Source organism: Sphaeroforma arctica, assembly GCF_001186125.1.
Source record: "Sphaeroforma arctica JP610 unplaced genomic scaffold supercont1.495, whole genome shotgun sequence".
Taxonomy (NCBI): domain Eukaryota; class Ichthyosporea; order Ichthyophonida; genus Sphaeroforma; species Sphaeroforma arctica.
The window spans coordinates 12,238-29,767 of record NW_014040063.1 but is presented as its reverse complement, the minus strand read 5'-3'; the positions used below and the strand labels follow the sequence as shown (position 1 = coordinate 29,767).

Sequence of the window (17,530 nt, the reverse complement as noted above, 5' to 3'; positions counted from 1 at the left end):
ATATACATATAATATACATATGCATATACATACAAAACTAACACTCACACACACACACACACATATATATATATATATATATGTATATATATATATAGATATATATATGTGCCAACGGGGCTCTCACCGTTCCCCTCTGCATTTGTCCAAGCCATATACAACACTACAATCGCATGCATACGTATAGTAATGTTACCTACTAATCGCAGGCATATGTAATTATTCGCAACTATTAAGACGAAGACGTACGTGCCAGGACAGCTTAATAGTGTATTGTATTTACTTGAGCTAATTATCTACGTGTGAGGGAGTAATATCGATACTAAATCTTCGAAACGATACTTGTCGATCTCAAACAACGTCTGCGCCATAGCAGCGAAAGGACTGCCAGTTGGGCCACTGCACGCACTCGCGACAAACGGATTCCGTAGGGCCATTCTGTAAATAGCAAAGCATATAACAGTCAGGACAAAAGAATAAGAAACGTAGTAAGACTACTGCAGAGGCTGCTCCGCTGGTTAACGAGTACTTGAGAGAAATGGCGCTTAACAAGTGTATGAAGGAAGCAGCTTTAAACACGAACGCGGCGGTCTAAACTAAGCACTCGGAGACTATTGCAGTAGTATTCAATTCATACGCATGTGACACAAAATTGACCGACAAATGTAAGTGTGATGGGATGGATATCTGAAGCCGCGGGCAAAAATTAAGAATGTTATGAAAACGCATAAAAGTAGCATATGACACTGCTGCCTGTGATATAGAATAAAGTACGTTTATATAAAGTAGCATATGGCACTGCTGCCTGTGATATAGAATAAAGTACGATAAAGTACGTTTATATATAGTAGCATATGGCACTGTTACATGTGATATAGGATAAAGTACGTTTGTATAAAGTAGCAGATGGCACTGCTGCCTGTGATGTAGAATAAAGTACGTTTTTATATAGTAGCATATGGCACTGTTACATGTGATATAGAATAAAGTACGTTTACACCCTCGCACAACACGCAAATCACGACACGGACAAGGCCGAGTATCAGTAAGTGACTGCTGCTATCAGAGCACAAGCACAGCATCGATAGACTAACCAGAATACAGTGACTACGCCACTTCTCAAAAGACCGGACAACCACACCGCCAGCGCGAGGTGGCTGACACACAGTACTTACGATTCTATGAGCACAAGGGCAACTAACTGATCCAGAGGGGAAGTCAGATACACACATCTCGACCTGGATACTGTAAACCGCCGGGTCACATCACCCAGATCCTTCCGGATGTTTGGATACGTACAACCTCGGATCCCCTTGCCTGCGAGGATAGCCTTGAAGCTGCATGGGTGCAAACACTCGATGAAGTTAGAATGTCGACTTTAGAGCCGTGGTATGTTGTATACGGACTTGGGAATCAGACACATCCAGCATATGATCGAGATGAAAATAGGATGACCTTTAACCTTTCACGAGTAGAAGGGTGATCCCTCAAATACGGACACTATTCCGTTTGGCGGCTATGTCAAGTGGTTGCACTTTACAAAGGCTTTGCATCGGTCACGCGCGAGATGTTGAGGAATGGTGACCACCGTGCGTGTCCTTAAGAAGAGCACAACACACATTCACCTCACATCGACTACAGTATTTAGCTTCAATCCACAACCAAAAAGAAAACCAAAAAAAGTTTTGATTCAATGTATGCACAAACTAAAATTAAATAATAGACATTCGATGCATACACAAGTTTAGACGTGCAATACCACTGGACTTACACCACGCCCAGCTGTCGTTGAATAATCGCGTGCCGGGTGGCCACTGGATCGTAGTTTTCAGTTCGGTAGTTTCGTTCTACAATAAAATCAAATGTCCAGACGTTTAGCCCCAACTAGTCATTGGGTATACGCATGCCGCAGAAAATGTTGAACGTCCTGTCACCGGTAACGCGGGAATGTATACAGCTACATGCGCATCGTATTTGTGACGGTCGCGCGCCATCTCGGGCGCCCTTCCGTAGTATCCGCGAGCAATATACGCTTACGAATAAGATGTGATGACTACAAATGTACTATAACGCACGCCATCCGTACGCTACAAAAACTCGTCCGCACACAACCGTCCAGCACGAGTTTGGGATAGCTAGTTGTTCACTCATGCAGCATCTACAGCCGATGTTAATGCGAGCGAGCAACTAGAGACTCTCATAAAACCCCCGGCGTACACATCCACAGAGCGTAGATTATATAATATCCGTTCACAAACAGTATACTCGTACCATGCATATTTGCATACACATATACATACGTCGATATATGCGAGTGTGCTTGTATGCATCGTTGTCTTTCCGTCGCTGCATAAACGTATTTGCATCTACATGCGTGTCCATTTGCAAGCTATCATACACCACACACCTGTCTCTACTTTCTCTGGTGTCGTTTTCTTGGTCGCTGTAGCCTTCATGACTTCCCAGTCGTCAGTCATTGGGTCGAACTCATCTTCATCTACCCCGTCCTTGCTCATTGCACTTTGATCCATGACACCCTACCCCACCGGTTAAAGCAGAAACAGTTAAGGAAGCGTACATACAGGCAAATGAATCGTATTTTTCAAGCATCAAGCACTTGTGAGTCCAAATGTCGTACAGAAAGAAAGCATATGAAAGAATCAGGCCAATCCATGCAAATGCGGCTAGTGAAGCTAGCATTCGCTACCGTTCGCATTCACTGATACCGTCCCTACTAGACAAGGACGCCAGTAGTAGGTAACTATTGGTATACAATTCTCCTCTTCCAATCTCATAGGTGTACTTGAAAAAGGATATGAAAGAATGCCACGACTGCTCAATCGCGCCGATAAAACCGTCACCACAGGCCGATGCACCATCCGAAACTAAGAAGAACATTCCCTTAATATCCGTTGACACGCGAACGAGAGATCACAAGATACACAACGAGCGCATCACACCAACACCTGCAGATACATGTGCACAAACCGGCAAGAGACATACGCACATACATATCGCTACAATACCTGCAAATATAAGCGGACATCTGCATTATTCCAGTCCGTTATCATCATCCAGGCGCGCTGAAACAACGACAGTTTAGCCTTCAGCTGCGTGTTGTGTTTGCGCATCTGCTTCGCCGGTGCTGCTTTCACGGACGGGTCGAATTGGACCGATTTGCGTTCGGTGTCGAGTGCGTCTGTTACTACAGAGGTGCACAATAATCAGAAGCGGTTTAGACAAAATAGTTGCTATACGGGTCGTTGTCTTTTGCAAGTGTTTTAGGGGTATAGAGTTTTGGGGTTTTAGGGTTTAGAGTTTAGGGTTGTCTTTGTACAGCACAGACCAATCATCCGAGAGCGTGCATAGTGAAATACAGGATGACAAGACTTTTGCTCGACCTAGTCTCACCTACGAATTGGGTACAAATACCATGTACATATCTGATTGGAGGCAAAGGCGGAAAATGCAGGAGTGTTGTGTATATAGTAGACAGCCGGTTACCCGTACTCCGCAACGGTACATAGTATTTCACCTTACAAACAAACCAACAAACCCACCACCACACATACGATGAACCAGTGTACTGCATACAAAGCTCGTCTATCATATACGTATAATACGTCACAACAGACTAACCATCATCCACGCCGGACGTAGGGAAGGTCATTGAGTCATAGTCATCTCCGACGATTGTATCGTCGTCAACTACCGCCTCATCCCCTGTCTCTCTCCTTGTGATCTTAGCGCCCGATACGTCTCCACAACCCCCCGCCCCACCCACGAGGCTACTACCATTCCTCGTATCGCTACTCTCTACCGTCTCAGGCACACCACTCACAACCCCCCCGTCCTGTAGCGCGGCCAGTCCCTTGGTGCTCGTCACCTTACTCGGCGCGGGCAAGAACCCATCCACCGCATATGTGTCTGTGTTGTAGTGCGTAGATGGCATCGGCGTGGCACGTGCGTCGCTGAACATCTCGCGCACGTTCATGTTCTCCATCATGCGCTCAAGCTCCGCCGAGTACTCGCCATCGGCCGTTGCCGATCCAGCCACGATGCCATCGCCCACGTGCAGTACGGGCAATGCTGCGATGTGTTGTGGTTTGGTGACTGCGCCTGAGTGTGCTGTGAGGTGTGCCTTGTAAGGTAATTGTGGCGTTGGTTGTGTCTGTGCTTGTGTAGTGGTGTGTGCTGGAGTTGGTTGGGGTAGCGGGGTCGGCTGATTCGTATCTGTGTCCTGTGCCTTATTCTGTGGTTGGGGAAGGCGATACAGAATACTCCGTATCAGTGTACATTCGACTCGATATGTACACATATCTAAGCCGATAGGTTTTGACTGGAATCCTTCTTCACAGCTTAACAATACAATCGAAAACGCAGGTAGGAATATGAAACCACAGAACAATCGATAACTAACGTATATCTCAAACCCCCACACCTGTGTCAGTACCGTTTGTTGTGCTGTTGCTTGTGCAGTGTGGCCAGAAGTAGTGCCCGTCGTGGGCTGTACCAGTTGTTTGAGATCATGCAGCCTCACAAGAGCTGAGCCAGACGCCCCTATCAGAGGCGCGACCGTTTCAAAGCTACCGTTTGCGCTAAAGGCCTTCAGATCTGGTTCTCTCATTAGCAACTGTCGGCGACAGGGGATTCAACAGATGCACTAGAGTCAAGCTTGGGGCCAGCGAAGGAGACAAAGTATGTGGACTGGAGTTAAACTGTACAGTAGATGCACTAGAGATACACTGTAAAACAGGAGCACAGGAGTTAAACCTTCGAGCCAGAATCGCCAGGAGTGAGTGGGAAGTGAACGCGCGACGGACAGAATCATATTCAATTGCCAGTGGACAAGGAGAGCTGGCAATTAGCCACCCACCGACTACGTGAAGGTTTTTCATCCTGCGAACGGTTTTCGGTTTATCGGCACTGGTTAAGAAACGTACTGGTGTTCCGCGGTATCTCACCAGAGCAAGACATGTGTATGAACCATTCAACGCCATCTGGAGTATTGTGAGATTCTACCAACCTTCTACTATAACAAATGATTTCTTTGCAGATCGAAGCGTGGTTTGCTAAAGTCTAATAAAAAACTCTAGTGATTGAGATGTCCCCTAATAATACCCCAAATCACAAAAGTAGCTTACGAATAGACACGTAGTTGAGACTTAAAAAGTAATATCATAATCTGCTTTGACTCTCCTTGGACAGTCCTCTGCGTGTGGGGATGGATACCACTCATCCAGACAGGACAATCGCACACAGGAATTCATACCCGTCACACACTGTCCACAGTACAGAACTTCTGTACAACAGACTTGCAGTGAGACGAAGACGTACGTACGATCCAGTTCCCCACACACTGCACCCACCTGAATCTTTTCCTTGACCAATTCCTTGCCGGTACGCATGTGCGCTACCATAGGCATCAGCTGTGAACTGAAGAAGTCGCTCGCCACATGACAATCATTGGCACAGTACTGTCGTATGAGCTCCATATCATACACTCGGTGGTCCTTCATGGATATCTTGAATCTGCCACCCTGTAGCGCCAGTTGGGGTAGCGTTAGGTACTATCACGATACGAAGCATGAGGCTGATTGAGCCACAGTTGAAATGCTAATGCGAGTGAGTAGACTAGCCGAGGCTTTACACCACCATACAATTCGGGTGGAGTCGTATATTGCTTTGGGAGGTGGGTGTTGTTGAAGGTAGGAAGTAAGTGTTCGCTCACAACTCTGATTCACACCATCGCGCACTTCCACGTCTGAAGTATGTGTTTGCGCATTCGGTTCATCTCGATGTTGGTTCGCCAGTTCCGAGTATTGCTTTCGTACAAAACTGTATGCATATGCAACTCTCTTTTTACAATTAAACAGTGAATTATAAACCCGACTCAATTCTAGATAGCTGTTATTCACATTACAATGGACTGATAAAGGTCAGACTAGGAATATACCAGATCTGGACGAATAACCATCCGATTCCTATCCCTACAACAAGCGGATGTACCTACCTTCTCCCTATTGGACGGCTTCGGCAGCTTGTTCAGACATAGCGGATACCCACACACTTGCGCTAAAGCCCTCTCGGCCACCACATCAGCATACTCCGATGGTGTGATGAAGTCAGTGGCTTGTATCAGCTGAAGAGGTGTGACCTTCTGTTCTAAAAGCATCTCCTGGATCTGAAACACGGTGGTTTCGATATCTCGCCTCCTGAGCACCACACATCACACACAACACGGTTTGAGTATCCGAACACTCAAGCAAACGATCATGTGGATGTGCATGACAAATAACATAAACCACACACACAAAAGGAGAAAGAGAAACGAAGTGCGTACAAAACTGGCGGTTCGCCTGCGCCAATACTCCATCCAGAACAACGGATGCAGTGAACTCTGCATCGAACCGAGCAGAGCTTTACAGCTATACTTTCCTGCCAAAGTAGACATCATACAGCTCGTAAAACAAAGTCAGTCATATCATACCTAGACGCTTCGCTTATCGCCCGTTGCCGCCGCTGTTCATTGGTGGCGTCAGCCCTCGCTTTGTCAATCTGTATGGAACAAGTTTTTATATATAAGAGATAGCCTTCTCAATATATTTATATATATATTAGAGGTAGCCTCCATAATATGTTTTAAATATATGTATTAGAAACAGCCTCCTCAATATGTGCGCATCAATACGATCAGACTGCACCAGTCTGTCGCTTTGCTCGAACTATCGGAAAGTAATAATACGTGAGAATGCGCGTGTTATATCAGATACGCCTATGAGTTTACGCAATATGTAACAACCCTAACTGCACCGTACTCTATTTCAAAAGCTGAGTTTGCAATTTACTTGATTTGACATGCGTTCTAGGACTACCAGACTGTATCAGCTCTCCCTTTATCTTCAAAAATAGTTTCAACAATCAAAAAGTGCTTGTATGAATTCAGGCTGAATCAGCCCTCGTTGAGCAGGGCATGTGATAGTTACGTCTGTGTGGATTGTACGTACACTTGTACAACCAGTCGGCATTCGCGTTGCCTTGACAGCCTACACCGGCTAGAGTAATTTACATCAAACGACCTCTACACTTAGACATGGAAGCATACAAAATAAACCTGCTTTAGGGCACGCTTTGACCATCTATATCTGATTGTATGGAGTGATAGAATGCGTCTGTCTGATATATATATATATATATATATAATATATATATATATATATATATATATATACTATATATAATATATATATATATATATATATATATATATATATATGTGCATACATACATACATACATACATTCATACATACAAACATACATACATACATACACACACACATACATACATAAATACATACTAACAGCCACCAACAGCATTTACCCTGGCAAAGTACGCTCGATCAGTTTGCTATGTATTGAAAGGCGCGGTTTTCATATCCATGTGATACACGCAGGTTGCTCTAACCCCCACATCGGCACCGAACATGGTCTAAAGTCCCAGTCACTACACTGCACTCGTCTAGTCACTGGTACTGGACTGGTAGTTCAGTCTAAATTACACGGTAATCACAGCATACGCATATCCATTCCGTTCATTCTTTGGTCGAATTCAGTGCATGCTCAACAGAACAGCCACAACACGCAAACAGTACACGAGCAACTGACTCCGACGGGATGAAAAACAAAACAAAACAGTTATTTGATTTCTATAGTTCAGTTTTAGCATACTTCGTTGTGCCGTGTATAACTCTACTAGGCTAGTACAAGCCCTCCTCGGAGAGCTTTGGTAGTAGCAGTCTATACGTATATAGCAGGAAATCGAGATGTGCGCAAACAAGCAGGCAAGGGTATCTATAACTATGGGGATGACATCACTGATATACGGTGAGTTTTTGTCGAGCAGCAAAGCAAAGTAAACAACTCGAGCTACAGAACGGGCCGTGGGCATGCACACTGTTATGACACTGTGTATTTGTTGTGAGTCGTGGGGTGTTAACGCCTAGAATACTTTGGTGAACACACCGTGGTTGAGATATACGTATAATGCACTTACAGGCATACAGACATGGTACATGGATTGATGCCAGAAGCCCAATGCGAGTGGCAAAAGCTACAACGAATAGCACGAGACACTGCCAAATCCACATGTGATAGTTTCAATACATGAAATTCATCTAGAAACTAATCCCGGTGCCTACTTGCGAGGAGGCATGTAATGCCTGGCATAAGTAAAAGTGTGCAGTTTTGGTATAATTGTCTTGAAATACAAGTCAAACTTGATGTGTGGAAGAGTACTTGGCACGAAAGCACAAGGACAGAGTCAGTCAGAACACACTCAACAAGCGTAAAGCAATTCGCATACATAAGTACATGCATGCTGATACACAGGCTTGCCGATTTGTTCTATATCATGTTTCCAGCTGTGCGCAAATACTATCTAACTATGTAAACTCTTGATAACACGGTCGTTCGTCTACTGTGTACGTGACGAGGAGCCAATAAAAATGTACTGCTACTGGGGAGTGGGCTCGAACGGATTATTTCAAATCTGCTAGTCTACACTACCACCAATTGTAGTGTACCAGACAACGAGATACTTAAACATATATACGGTTTAACACGACTATAGATATTAACGTCACTCAAACACACAAATAGCTTATTACAACCACACCACTTACTACTATACATCGCCTAACGCAATGATATACACATCCCAACAGTACCTTCTCGGCGTTCTTCTTAGCTTTTATCGCCTTTGCTTTCGCACTGTCAGGTGCACCTACTTTCTTCTTCGATGTCTTAAGTGTGTTCGCATCTTGGACTTTCGTTTCACTTGTAAACGCAACCCTCTGCTTCGGTTCTTTACTTATCAAGCCCCCATGCGCCTTTCCTATACTTGTGTTGTCACCACTTTCCATTGGATTTGCAGGCCTGCCTTCATCAACCGTACTAGAGACTGGTGCGGTAGCTGGCATAGTTGATAACTCAACTGTACTAAACCCACTTGTGTAGTACAAACTATAATGTGTATGCCGTATGTGGCTAGATCGATATAATATAAGCAAAACTTGATTCCGAGTTTAATAGTATTCGTTTGCATACGATGCCTTTCAACACGTTCGTGTTATATAAATTTGTTCGCTTATGGACCTCTTACAGGACTAGTTTACAAGCCTCGACGTGCGGTTGCGTTTTGACAGCTAATGAATGGGACGAGAGGGGTGTAAGTATGCACAACACAACGCAGCAGTATATACATATCCATTTATCACCTTGTCGCAAGAGTCTACAAGATGAATGTAAACGTGTAATATATATTTTTTGGTTAATAAACGGGCTAACGTTTATATGAACGTAAACCTTCATTTTTTCGAATCATAAACAGTCAAACGCATAACGTTTTGGGCTGATAGGGTTTAGGGTTTCAGTCGATCACTCGTGATGGAACACGTATGCAGATTTCATTGGTTAAGGGTTTTGGCGGGCTGTCATCAGTTTGTAAAATTTATAAAAAGGTATATTGTGGAAATAGATACATATACAGATAATATGTATGTATGTATACTTGTATGTATGTACACGCGTGTGAACAGTGATAAAGTGCCTTGAGAGACGCGGTAGCAGCATATGTAAATACATAGGAAAGAGAAAAAGATTACATTGCCGATACAGGAGAGGCCAAGAGATGCGATACCCTTTGGTCTGCTCAAAATACCATCCGATAATTAAGTTACAGGCATACGAAATAATCAACCATCGTTGATGCATAATCATTGGGCATATCTTCAAATAAAATGAGGGTCAAACAAACCTTAGAGAAAGAGGGCTGTAAGATGGTGGTCCGTGGAAGTCCCTACGGAGCAACGCGTAAGAAGTATGGCTGGGGCACGCCTTTTGCACCGCCAAAGGTTTGCTCAAGCTCAAAGTATCCGAATGTACATATAGGCACGTCCTCCCTGAGTTGCGTTTCAGGCAAGGACCGGGAGATGCAGAAACTCATGTCGCAGGTATGTTGGGATGTTTGAGGGAAACAGGTAGGATATAAGCTAATAGTAAGTGTAGAAAAATGTACAACCACTGTATACTTGCTTGTCGACGAGTTAGAGTATGTGGATATTCAGTAGTCTTTCGTACATGAGTTGCTACTTGATGGGTTATGAGGGCAAGGGTAAATTACTCATCACATACGCCAAAGTCAGTAGACTTGAGGAGGAGTGTTCAGCACGCAGATATCAAATATACATATTCATGTTTACATAGTCTAATGTCATATCGCCATTGTTGGCGCTAGCGGACCGTATAAGGGCTATACGTATATCTCATTAATTTTTCTAAAGTCACTCACGTTCACCAAGCTTGAATAGTGTACTTTAAACTTTTCGGATTGTATGTGGACTGTATGTGTTCGCAACTTGATTTCGGGACAGTTGTCAAACGAGCTGTGGAACAACCGAGAGAATGGATGCGCAATAGTTTCTGATCGAACTCAGCAGCTCAGGGGTTTATGGGGAGCATATTTGGGGTCATATGGTCATCAGGATTGACTCTGCAAGCTTCTTCGTCCCACATGTTATCAAGTACAATATCCAGAAACAAAACCTTTGCATGCATGGATGGTATAAGTTTTAGCCTAGCATCAGATAGGATGTCGTCGTCCGCTTCAAAATCTATTGTGAGATATCTACCCAGGAGTTGTAGTAGTAGTACGTCGAATATAATGCTACCACAAACCAACTCCAATAGCTGTTTACCAATTGATCTAAATCTTATCTAGTCTTCGGCACCATTGTAATAATCCTCCCTCTACAGTATCAAAGAAAATTTATCACGCTCGAGCATTGTACGACATACCACGGCGTTGGGGATGCTGAGAATTGGCAGAAATGGAAGAAGCTAGCGCGTAAGAAGAAGGGGTTTACATACACCATCAAGGCCAACAACTACCTCACACACAAGCGCAATCTGAAGATGGACCTCGAATCAGGTATAGCAACCTCGAAAATAATGAAAAGTTGTGATGCTTGGGCATGTCACGTTTGAACTGAGTATTGCGATTCGGATTGCAAACACAGTGTGTATTTTACATGCAAACAACAATAGTCGCAACAAATACATTGAACGCACCGTATCGTTGCTAAGTGTACGACGCAACCAGACTTATAGCCCGGTCTTCAGGAGCATTTCGATATGACGACATTTAAGCGGTCATTAATTGGGCGGTGGCAGTTGCAAGGTAGCTAGGACGACTATGTATAGTAGAGGCAAGTCCCACACGTAACAGTATGCGCAATTCGAATGCAAATACATGTGGCGTATTTTACGTTAATAGACGGAAGCATGTGAGTTTGTGTATAAGTTCATGCACAGATGCTCTTTTCATTCGAAAGCTGCGCTTGATGTGAAGCCCTGACCATACACAAACGGATACCCTATCGTTGTATCATCTAAGTATGACTTATTGGCTGCCTCAATCGAGATAAGGCCTGAGAAAGACACACAACTAACCCACTGAAGTGTTCCTCTCTCTATCCTTGCATTTCAGAGGCCCATGTACAACATTTCTTTCTCGAAAGGTGCTCAATACTCGGCGACACGTTTAGGTATGCTGCATGTGTAACGAGCGATCTTCCATGTGTATCGGCGATGCGAAATACATTTGCAGTATCACTCACACCCAAGCTCGTCGCTTTCAGGAGATTAACCAGTACATAGCTGTTTGATCTAATGATTTGGGGAGGGGGGGGGTTCAGAAGATGTATCAATACATAGCTATGACATTTAAACACTTCGCAGTTTATCACTTAGTGTGCGTGGTGTTTGTGATTGCGTCCGCCAGTTATAGCAACTGATGGTGAATTTCTAAGAGACTCACACTGGCCTGTTGTAATTAACAGTATCCCCTTGTCATTGACTCGGATGCATACCAGCCAGATTCTGATACTATCACCGTAGCATATTGTCAAATCTTGAATTGTTTGTGGCACTGAAGGAGTTACCTAAATCCGTTCGCTGTGATAAAATCTCGGTGTGCGTGCAGCGTTGGACTAGTTCAGCTGCCTTCGACCTTCGTATGTACTGAGGAGAACACCAGTCGGCTCAGGCTGTTCGCTACAAAGGTACCCGCCAATGTGAAGGTAGCGGTCGAATTTCGGCACCGCACCTGGTTCAACGAAGAGACGTACAGGTATAGCGGGTTATATTGTGATAGCAAAATCCATTTGGTCCATGACAAATCGACCATCCTTCCGGTCAAAATGTTTACAACTGTATATGTTATATTGTTTGTGGTATCTGCTGCCTATTTACTAGGCTATCCTATCTGGCAAATTCTATACCCGCACAGCCTTTTTATGACTTTTACATCCTCTTAATGTCCAATTCTGTGTCCAAGTTCGGGTATCAATGCCAGTGTTCCCGCCATCTTCGATCCTGGTTGATCATTTCACTCTATGTATTGCCTCATTGCACATGCAGTATATTACGAGAGGCAAGATGGGCTCTGGTGTCCGGCCACAGTCCGATAACAGGCAACGTCCCTGTGGTAGATACCAACGCAGGCTTCCTATACATCCGCTTACACGGAGCGCTTACCATGTACATGGGAGACTACGGCCAGGAAGGCTTACAACCGTGGGTGCGCCCGATACAAGAGTACTGTGATAGAGATGCCACCCACGAGGCATTTGTGTTCTTCAACAACAGCGAGTCTGAGGTAGCCGGCCTGGCGAGCTCGGTGGTGGATGCCACGCACTTCGCAGAACTCCTGGACAAGTCAACCGCGCCTGGGAGCGAGACCAGAGAAAAGGTGTCGCGAACTAATGAGCCGATGGTACAACCACCGCTAGAGAGTGAGCCAAGGGCTGGCCAACCACTGAATACGACACCAGAGAGTGGGCCCATAAACGGGCCGCCATCAGAAAATACAGAGGTCAATTTAGGGGCTGGGAATGCAAGTAGCTCAGGCAGGCCTACGGGTACACCGCATGCACCGACGGAGGAAGCCGAAAACGCAGACGCAAATAGTGTGGGAGAGCCAAATTCGGAACGGATTTCGAGCACAAAGCGCAAGCAATCTGATGATGGCTCTAAACCGACCAAAATCCAGAAAGCGTAGTTGTGGAAATATAAAACGGTTGTCTTAGAGATAGGATGATAAAAAACCATACTTCTACTTCTTTCGTGAACGTATACAGCTGTGCTTATCATGGTCCTCACTACAACGGTTGCAAATATCCTCTAGTCCTCGAGACAGAGTTGCGTAAAGCTGCCTGATCGAAGTCGGTAATATGACTCAACTTTCTAATTCAATCGTGTTCCAAGGTCCCTGAAGAGCTCTAAATGTCTCTGATTGTGTGGATCGGGAGCCATTGATTTTATAGTTTCTCGTATGCCCTGGGATATTATTTTATTCTGCTCTTTGACATTTCACAGTTCAGAACCTCGAGCTATATATGTTGTGTGTGTGATGTCTCACTTTCGCCTTCAAACTTCCGCACCGTTTCTGCGCGATACATTTTCAAGCAGCAAATAGCGACCTATCCCATACAAACTTAGCCGATGTGCGGTGCGCAAATTATCGTACACAATATCGCATTCCTTGTTATTCGCATCAACTGATTACAAGGGGTTATGCGTCTGTTGCCGGGCTAAGAAAGTGACATGGCTAACTTTTAAATCGAGAGCTAGTGCCAATCAGGCTCAGACTGCTGCGACGGGATTGCCAGCGCTTGTCGGATACCGTAAACATTATCATAGTTACTTTATTTAAACTATATTTGTTGATATTCGTCATCTCCCTGTTGGGGTGCTTCTATCGAGAGCACAGACATTTCAGCCGACTTAGTCCGTTTCAACGCGGATCTATCTGATTGAACGTGCTTGTCCTGCAATCAAGCGAGAGAATTTTCTAATGTTACTACGCACCAAAATCAATTAGAGCTCAAAAAACATAATTGGCAGTTTTGAGGAATATTAATAATAATTGGACACTCACTCCATCACGGCAACATGCTGCTCTCAATACGCTGTACACACGTCTTAGATGTAAACATCTTAAGAAGTGTCTTCATTCTTGAAATTGCTCATATAATTGACTGGACATACCCGGTACGAGTTGTACAAAAAGGTGCCAGCTGTCGCACTGACTATCAGCACAGCCCCGAAAACGCACCAGCCAATGATCGGTTTGTGCTGGAATGTGACCTGTCGGCAGACACAGGATTCGTAGACGTTCAAACAGGTGTTAGTGTGACTGTAGACGGTCGTTTAAATATTTCTTAAATTTAGCACTGAAAGACTCGAAACCATGTATCCATATATTCACATACACATGGCTCCATACACATTCATATACAAACAAAACGTCCACATAAGTGTGTAAGTATTCAATACTGCATACAGAACGCAGTGCGTGCCACCTACCTGCAGCAGATAGGCCCAAACTAGTTGTAGGTTCGTCATCAGCGCACCCGGGCCTGCAGCTTCGAGCTGATATAATAACAAAAATGTCAATGCAGAGTTTAGACGCGAGTGATAAATGGGTATAGTGAAATTACAATCGATACACTAACTTTTTCGGTAGGGCACACATTGGGGGGATAGCAATATTTGTGCAGACGTCAAGGGACTCTATCTCACGGGTCACACAAGGAACAGCATCCATCGATCCAATCTTAAACATAGTTAGGATGTGTTAGCAAATACACACCGTGCTGCATTGCTCGAAGTAACGCACCTGTAAGCCCTTGTTGACCAGCACCTGCACAAGCAACGCGAACACTCCCACGCTCGCTAGCAATGCCAAGTGTTCCCAAGAATCAGGCATCTTCAGCTGCTGTAAGACCACCATTAACACGCCACACACACCGACACCAGACACCCCATGCCAGAATGTAAGCACCCATGCTGTAGTACGCTTACCCACGCGTCTGTAAAAGGAGTTCAAAATGGTTAATACGTATTGTTCTATCTACATGTCAGTAGAAAGGGGTGACATTGGGAGATACATATCCAGTTGTCACTGCGCTAGCTTTAATACGACACGCCGTTTTTGAATGGCACAACCCAAGTCTTGAAACGCGTGCCTACGCACCTGGGGAACAATTAGGGAACATCGAGCATAACTAATTGCCGTAGCACCGCTGATAGCACGAGCTATAGGCCGGATACACATACAACATGCCAGAATATGGATCCCATGCCGCATTACGCGAGTATACCAAAGGGTCCCTATTTGAATAAATATCTTTCGCTGCTGGAGGGTAAACACCGGTGAAACACCACACGCTGGACACAGACAATAACATGCTAGGCATTTTCAATAGGTGTGTGCTTAACAACAGAGATTATGCAGATGACTACACAAGTGTCGATGCTGCACCAACGAGTGCCGCACATCACTTATGGATTGAGAGCGTTCGTCGAGCGCAGGTATGATAACTGCAAGTTTGTAGGTTGTGGTCGGCTCCGTTTGCCATATACAATCACTAAAACTGAACATGACTGCAACGTAGAGAAACATAGCAACATCGGGTACATTTTTTAGTTCATTTAAGTATCGGTGAAACCGATGTTCAGAAGGAACTCTCAAAGATAACGATAAAAAGACATGTACACCTCAGGACCACTAGCAATGCTTGCATTCGAGTGGGAAAGTACACCAGCCATCGAGAAGTAAACAGCGACAATATCATCTAGATTATACTATAGGAGGAAAGGCAAGCAAAGGGCAAGTACTTTCAAAAGGAGGCCACTTCTTACATCAATAGACACCAAGGCGAGTACAGCGCACTGACGGAAAATTACGACATAAAGGAACAAAGCACTCAACCACTCTCATATCTCTCAGCCTCACCTTATGGTAATGAACGCCATAGATGTCAGCAATGCGCCACACAAACACGCTACGTAGCCCAAGTTAACCTCTGCGGGCGAGTGATCCTCAGGCAGCACGTCTAGTGTCGGATCGTGGTGCGATGGGCTTGGGAAGGGCCAGAGGAACGGCGGTCTCGTGATACAAAATACGCCCAGAAGTCCAGTCATCGCAGCTAGTACTTCAACACCACCGTAGGATTCGCCAAGAAAGACCTGCACGATATATGATGGAAAACCGTGAGAAGTTACAGTTTGAATACGTATGCTTAGAAAGATAGAGAAAATCTCAGGACTATAGTTTGAGCGCCTGTAGCACCGTGTGATTCGCCGAGAAAGCACAAGAGAAAGTTATATTGTGTTTAGGTAGACCTTCATCAGGCATTTCCCGTGAGCTAAGTTAAAAGGTCTGTAGGTCTATATGATTCGCGAAGAAAGCACTGATGAAACATAGATAACCACAAACAGAAGGATATATTCGTGGATATACACGTTTAATTTGAACTAGAGAAAGAGTGCCGTGAGCGCAGCTATCACGTCTGTGCGAACAAAAGATTTACCAAGAGAGCAGTGATGAAATATAGGGAACCGCAAACAGTAAAGCATATTCGTGAGCATGTATGTAAACTCTCAGTTACCTAAAATACTATGAGCAGTGCTATCACCTCTGTGAGACTTTGAGTTCCGCCGATTTATGGTGCATGAGGAGGACTATTTGCGATGATTTTGTACATGGTGGACTTAATTCAGAAGCTTACTTGTGATTGGCATTGTATAAGTGAATATATACGGTTTTGCGGGAACAAATTGCACGAGGTGAAAAGCGGCTGTGGTGCTGTTTAATTCAGGTCAAACGCTACGTAAGTCATGCCTGTGACTCAACAATTGTAGGTAGGCAAGGTGACTGAAACTAGCGTCTTAGAGGATGGGGTGAACTGTATACATGCTGATTTAAAACACACGCAAAACTGACTAATAAGTCACAAAGTGGTACATGGAAACGGCTGAGGGCGGCCGATAAAATGCAAAATAAATCGCATCTGACGGTCACAACACTATAGTCAGTAACGTTGAGACCCATTGAACAGCATATCACAGCGCATATCGAGGTGGATACTAGGTAGACAAACCAACAACATACATACCCATGCGAAAATGGCCGTGGGGATGGGCAGCGTGTAGTACAGCGCAGTGGCATCAGCTATTGGCAGCACAGCAAAGCCGTAGTATAAGCACGTGACACCACCCATACCGAACATTCCCCTGCCTATGTAGTATGGTATAAATTCTGGCGGGGTTATGGGGCTCTGTCTCTGGTACAGTATGATTGTGCCGGAAATAGCCGTCTGTACCATGCTGTGGATTTTGAAGATGGAGGTCATTGATTAGTTGACCCATGTACACAGCGGGCTGATGGGTTAACTAACAGTGTCTCTGGGTAGACAAAAGAACCGGAAATCGTCGCATGTATTGATAAATAATTTCTTTAATTGTTGTATATGCGGCAAGAGAATATTGGCTTGGCAATACTGGTGGCATGTTGGTATTTTAAGTTGAATTGCTCTTATAACATGCTCTATTCGTGCTTACGGCACAATTCGGACGCCCGGCTATTTCTATCACAAATTGAACTTCGGTTTACTTTCTTTTCGGCT

General features: G+C 44.5%; 3 protein-coding genes across 3 annotated transcripts; 1 reads left to right on the top strand and 2 right to left on the bottom strand.

Moving 5' to 3' along the window:
• Nucleotides 1-260: 260 nt before the first annotated feature.
• Nucleotides 261-6,240, bottom strand: SARC_06749 (hypothetical protein). The gene is made up of 9 exons (XM_014299335.1): nt 6,014-6,240; nt 5,370-5,540; nt 4,454-4,633; nt 3,640-4,252; nt 3,027-3,205; nt 2,408-2,537; nt 1,772-1,847; nt 1,176-1,337; nt 261-438 (listed from the first exon to the last, which is right to left on the bottom strand). The coding sequence occupies exons 1-9, from the start codon at nt 6,173-6,175 to the stop codon at nt 297-299; spliced, it is 1,815 nt and encodes a 604-aa protein (XP_014154810.1). The 5' UTR covers nt 6,176-6,240; the 3' UTR covers nt 261-296.
• Nucleotides 6,241-9,585: 3,345 nt separating this feature from the next.
• Nucleotides 9,586-13,167, top strand: SARC_06748 (hypothetical protein). The gene is made up of 5 exons (XM_014299334.1): nt 9,586-10,012; nt 10,815-10,989; nt 11,548-11,605; nt 12,043-12,189; nt 12,480-13,167. Exons 1-5 carry the CDS (start codon nt 9,800-9,802, stop codon nt 13,117-13,119), a joined length of 1,233 nt encoding a protein of 410 aa, XP_014154809.1. The 5' UTR covers nt 9,586-9,799; the 3' UTR covers nt 13,120-13,167.
• A 567-nt stretch (nt 13,168-13,734) lies between these two features.
• Nucleotides 13,735-17,233, bottom strand: SARC_06747 (hypothetical protein). Its single transcript, XM_014299333.1, has 6 exons — nt 17,021-17,233; nt 15,859-16,091; nt 14,740-14,932; nt 14,427-14,492; nt 14,109-14,207; nt 13,735-13,888 (listed from the first exon to the last, which is right to left on the bottom strand). Exons 1-6 carry the CDS (start codon nt 17,228-17,230, stop codon nt 13,775-13,777), a joined length of 915 nt encoding a protein of 304 aa, XP_014154808.1. The 5' UTR covers nt 17,231-17,233; the 3' UTR covers nt 13,735-13,774.
• Between the last annotated feature and the right edge of the window lie 297 nt (nt 17,234-17,530).